This window comes from Nuphar pumila, chromosome 7 (assembly GCF_984573655.1).
Source record: "Nuphar pumila chromosome 7, dmNupPumi1.hap1.1, whole genome shotgun sequence".
In the NCBI taxonomy this organism is placed as follows: Eukaryota; Viridiplantae; Streptophyta; class Magnoliopsida; order Nymphaeales; family Nymphaeaceae; genus Nuphar; species Nuphar pumila.
Window position 1 is genome coordinate 54,157,203 of NC_143255.1, and position 5,644 is coordinate 54,162,846.

General features: G+C 38.6%; 1 protein-coding gene across 1 annotated transcript; it reads left to right on the forward strand.

Annotated features, from left to right (window-relative positions):
- The first annotated feature begins 936 nt into the window (after positions 1–936).
- Positions 937–2,138, forward strand: LOC149832289 (peroxidase 5-like). The gene is made up of 4 exons (XM_090013214.1): positions 937–1,089; positions 1,209–1,397; positions 1,473–1,641; positions 1,732–2,138. Exons 1-4 carry the CDS (start codon positions 937–939, stop codon positions 2,136–2,138), a joined length of 918 nt encoding a protein of 305 aa, XP_089869340.1.
- The last annotated feature ends 3,506 nt before the right edge of the window (positions 2,139–5,644 follow it).

Below are 5,644 nucleotides of genomic sequence, written 5' to 3' on the forward strand. Positions count from 1 at the left end.
GCTTTCAACTTTGAAGCAATGTATTTTCTTTGTAAACAAGCCAGCTTGATCACCACTTAATAGAGAGCTACAGCTCAAATTCTATTATTTCCAGCTTTGAAACAATGTATTTTTTTCTTTTAATGAACCAGCTCGAACTTGGCTTGCTTAGCTTGGACTTGACATGAACTGGAGCTCGGCGAGATTTGCCACAAATTTGAGCCATCTTGAACACCTCATGTTCCGTTCATTCATCATGTTTACCAGCCCTACATTGATCACATTTTCAGGTTTTTTGTGCAAGGGAAAAATTCACAAGATTTTTAAAACGTGCTTTAAGGAAAACATAAAAAAAAAAGTCATTATATTTATCCTTTCAAAATATATAAGTAAATCAAAATTAAAATGATTGAAAATCACAATAAAATCATAATATATTAGAAACAGGCTTGATATTCTAGTACTTTGTGACATTATTAAAATTTCCGCAACCTTTATTATGATCTCAATCAATATTTTCCAACTGTCCTCATAGTTCTTTTCATCATCAGCATTATCATGATCGTCTTTAATTATTTAATTGTGGGCGTGAACTAAAGAATATGGAAACCAGATCTGTGAAAAGGGCCATATTTTGACGGTATTTGCCACCACATCCGTACATCAGCAGTTCTTTTGCATGTTACACCTCATCATGTGCTCTCTCTTTTTTTTGAAAGAATAACTTATTGTGTGCTTTGCATCTGCCACAAGATGTGTATATATAGAGGCCTTGTGAGGAAGGAAGACATACACATTCCTCTTTATCTTAAACCAAGATTTTAGAGGGGAAATTACCTTTTTGGGGCTTTCTTCTATTGATTTCCTTCAAAGTGCTCATCTTGGTCAAAGAGAGAAATGAAGATCCTTTCAACTCTGTGTGTTGTTTTCTTGGGGTTAATATGTTCAAGTGCAGCCATGGTTGAGACTGGTTTAAGTGACAAATATTATTATAAGACATGCCCAAAAGCTGAGGCCATCATTGCTAACAATATGCAGAAGTTCATTAAGGAAGATGTAAATGTACCAGCTAGCATACTAAGGTTGCTGTTCCATGATTGCTTTGTAAGGGTATGTATTTGTTGATTCTCATAAAAATATTTATTGATTTTTTTTTTGTTTCAATGAAGTGCTAATTAAATGCAAGGAGCAGTACTCATGGAATTGATACCAAATTGCATGCTTTGTAGGGCTGCGATGCATCGGTTCTTCTGAAATCCACTGCAGGTAAGCAAGCTGAGAAGGATGCTCAACCAAACGGTAGCCTTCAGGGGTTCGACATAATAGACAAACTCAAGACAGCATTGGAGAAAGAATGCCCAGGAGTGGTTTCCTGTGCTGATATTATTGCCTATGCTGCAAGAGAGAGTGTGTTTCACGTAAGCCTCTCTCTCTCTCTCTCTCTCTCAGGTGGAAAAAGCTGACGGTGTGTTTTCTTTTTCTCTTATAACTAGGCTGGGATACATTATCGCTACAATGTCAGAGGAGGAAGAAAAGATGGAAGAATCTCCAAGGCTTCCGAAGCTGTTCAGCAACTCCCACCCTCAACAGCCAATGTTAACACCCTCATCAAGGTGTTTGCAGGCAAAGGACTATCTGCAGATGAAATGGTCACTCTATCAGGTACCTATAATAAGACATCATATTCATAAATTAAAAGAAATTTATTATTTTATCCTAAGGATGGATCCCTTAGCAAGCCTTCTTTTTCAGGTGCCCATTCTATTGGTGTCTCACATTGCCCATCTCTAGCTGGGAGGCAGTTCGCTACCTTCCATGGTGTATCTGACATTTCTCTTGACCCCAGCTATGCTGCCAAGCTAAGGCACATGTGCCCAAAGAACGGGCCAAGGACGTTGCCTGAGTTTTACATGGACACCTACACTCCTACTACCCTAGACAACAAGTACTATGTGGGTCTTCTGCACCACAAGGCACTGTTCCCCTCTGATGCCACATTGCTTACAAAAGGTAGCACCCAGAAACTTGTGGAAGCCTATGCTTATGATCCTTATCTGTGGGATAAGAAATTTGTGGCTGCCATGATCAAAATGGGGGAGGTACAAGTGAAGACTGGCCATCAAGGAGAAGTAAGAAGGAAATGCAGTGCTGTGAACTAGTGAAATTTGAAGCTTGCAAGTTGCAACTCTTATAAAGTAAAAACTTGTCTTGGTGAAAACTTTTCTTTAAAGGATTAGTCATCGAATTATATATGTTCCTTGTATCTGGTTTTCTCTGTTTTTTGTGATGGCAGAAAGTAAGCAAATGTCATTCTTGTGATTGGAGTTAGAGAGATTCTTAAATGAGGAAGTTTGCTGCCGCAATCTTGCTCATAGATGACTTTGTACTGAATAAGCACTTCTTTATGTCTTAGTGATTGCTATTTAGCTCAATGCTTCTCTTAATTAGTTCATTTTATTGGTAACGAGGCTTGGCCTTATTATCTAAGCAATTGTAAATTGATTCTAAGCAAGTGATATTTTAGTATGTAAAAAGAGGTACTCAAAAGAAGGATAGAATGATAAGCCTACTTCCATATATATCTTGAATCGGGACATGTAGTCCTTGTTAATATATAGGAAGAGGGATCCATATATATACACGGATAGGACGGTAGCGTCTTTGTCCATAGGACCAGCTGGAAGTGAAGAAGGCGGTCCTTAAAAATTTTGGCTGTCCCAGATTTAATCCAATCCGATTCCACAATGTATTTTCTGATCCAAAATCTGAACCGTTTGCATCCCTACTCACTATTGGGAAGTTGATCAGACTAAGTTGGGCCAAAACCAACTTAATTAAAACATTGCTTTATTATTTTTTGAATTCTTTTTCTAAGGTTCATCAGTTTAGCCCCGCTGGCACTTGGTATCTGTCGGTACTTGAGCAAATAATAGATGGACTAGTCTTTAGACCAGGTCTTATTGGACCTCGGCCTAAAATTCCAGCCCAAAAATCTGACACAGTATGGGATGCCACAAGCCCTAACTACAAGAAGGGATGTTGTTAGGGTAAGAAGATGGGTACCTTTGACCCAATCCACAACCAATTAAGTGGCCAAGGATGACGAAAATAATTTTGATCATTAACTCTTTGAAAATCTGATCTGTACTAAGTACACATGGTCCAGTGATCAGGTAGCTTAGAAGAGCCTAATTGTGATAAAATCTGACGGCCAAGATTTATTGTGGGATTTCACTTAAAAGACTGGCCAAGCACCAAATGAAAACTCCATGCTGCCAAACCTTGAAAGGGATAGGGAACTTAGAATCAAAGATACCCTTTTAAGGGTGTTTGGATGCACCCACTTTTCCAGATAATTAAGTGGGATAAATTTGGGGTGATCCTTAATGCAGTTTCTTGGATCATCACATTTTGTCTGGACAAGTGCCTAAATTTGATGGACTATGGAAAATTCTAGAAAATAGGAAATATTCCATATTTTAAAGTCCAAGATAGATAATTCAGAATTCCAAATTAATTCAGGTTCTGTCCAAGCACATCTAACGTGTACTAAAGTTTAAAAAGAATGACAAGTCGCAGTATTTCCAAACAAATAAATACTAAGGCCACTTTTGAAAGTGAAGAAAATCTCATATAAAGGAAAAATTACATATGAGAAGTTTTCATAGCAGGAAAAAGTTTAGAATATGAAAAATTTCTTTTGTTTGTGTTATACGTACTGAATGAAATTGAGAGAGAGACCAGCTTGTCAGATGAAAAATTTCTACATTTTCAAACATAGAGACATTTTTTATGAAAAGCTTAGATTTTTAAAGTGTATCTTGTATGAAACAATTGGAAAAATTGTAATCATTGAAAACCATCTCACTCACTTTCAAGCTCACTGATGTAAAAACCTCAAGTCTCCCCTGCTCATCATGGATACGCCCAATTGTTTGGCCTCATGGCAAAGGACGTGCACCTGTGGGTTTTGAACTCGTGACATCCTTGCTGCTTTGTGACATTCATGAATCGTCCCTGCCCTGGAGTGCCTTACTTTTTCTTCTCACGTTTTTCTTGTCATTTTTTCCACTTCCAAAGCTTGCCATAAAGTAAGAGTCTTTACTTTACAGGTCAGTGAGGATAAAAGATAGGGAAGAATATCATGAAATGTGTCGTTGCCTGAAATACATTATTGACGTGACTAATCGTTATTTCTGTCTTCATTTGATGCACTAATATTCGCTTGATTTCAATAAATGATATGAGCACATGGAGGCTGTTTCTTTATCACGGTTGGGGTAAGTAAGGCTGGGTGGTTCCCATTATCTTTTTAGGGGTACGAGGATAAACCTCACCCCCCCCCCCCACATTGACAGGTGGGGGTGAGGTTTATCCTCTCCCAGAGTGAGTAAGCCTTCTGCCCATCCCTCGACACACGGAGAGTGAAAGAGAGCATAAGGAGAAAAAAAGGAGGAAATACTTACCGAAGATCATCACCAGCGACCAAGATGCTGAAAAAAAAAATAGAGGCAGCCAAGCTGGCAGCCATGGCTGTTGGCCTTGTTGTCGAGAGAGAGAGATAGGGTCGACTCTGGTTGCCGCCCCTCTTCTTTAGAAGGGGGAAAATTTTGAGAAAGGATCGTGCTCCTTCAACCTTTTTTTTTTATATAGCAAACCAACGTGGGTCGGTCTCAGTGCGACTCAGACCAAACCAGGTGGTTTGGGTCGCACCCAGATCAAACCAAGTAAAAAAAACCATCCATACAAAACTGAATCAGTCTGACTCAGTTAGACCAAACCGGTCTCAGTAAAAACCAAACTGAGTTGGGTCTCAGTTCTTTATTTGGATCTGGTTTGAGCTGGATCAGAGTGAATCTGGGTTCAGTTCGATCCAGTCAATCTGGACTGATCCAAATTGAACTAGATCCAGACAAATTTGAGTTTGGATCCTATCTGATAAATTTGGATCTTGATCAAAACTAGATCTAGTTTGGATCAATGCTGGATCTGGATCCAACTAGATGGATCAATTATGGATCTAGATCAGAATTAGGTCTGGATCCAGTTTGATAGTTTTGGATCTAGTTTGACAGTTCTGGATCTAGATCAAAGTTAGATTTAGATCCAACTCATAACTGGATGGATCATTTCTGAATCCGGATCAGAAGTGGGTCTAGATCCAATATGATAGTTTTGGATTCAGATCAGAACTGAATCTTGATCTAGTTTGTGATTAGTTATGAATTTTGATAATCCAATTAAGTTTTTTAAATCAAACCTAGATGGGTCAAGACTAAGTTCAGTAAACCTAGTATTTTAAACTCAAACTGAATCTGCTTTGACTTAGGATAAGTCAGGTCAAGTTATAAGAGTTGAAAAAGCTAAATTATCCTTGTGTGTACCCAATATTCGATTTGAAATTCCACTAGAGGGGGGGTGAATAGTGAAATACGATGCAAGTTGATATAATAAAAAATAAAGCAATAAGGCACAACACAATAAACACAGGATTTATACTGGTTCGGTCAAAACCCTGACCTACATCCTGTCCCCAAGCAAACCACTTGAGCTTTCCACTATAACATCTGAGTCACCGGATAAATAGTACAACACCCTCTCCCTCAGAGGTCTTCTTCTCTCAACAGAGAAGGGGCACACCCTCTTCCACAGAGGTCTTCTTCTC

Bases quoted from the DNA above. Each gene is read 5' to 3' on its own strand.
- LOC149832289 (XM_090013214.1), top strand. From the start codon at position 937: ATGGTTGAGACTGGTTTAAGTGACAAATATTATTATAAGACATGCCCA. The intron at 1,090-1,208 runs GTATGTATTTGT...CATGCTTTGTAG, and splicing joins TCCATGATTGCTTTGTAAGG to GGCTGCGATGCATCGGTTCT. The intron at 1,398-1,472 runs GTAAGCCTCTCT...TCTTATAACTAG, and splicing joins CAAGAGAGAGTGTGTTTCAC to GCTGGGATACATTATCGCTA.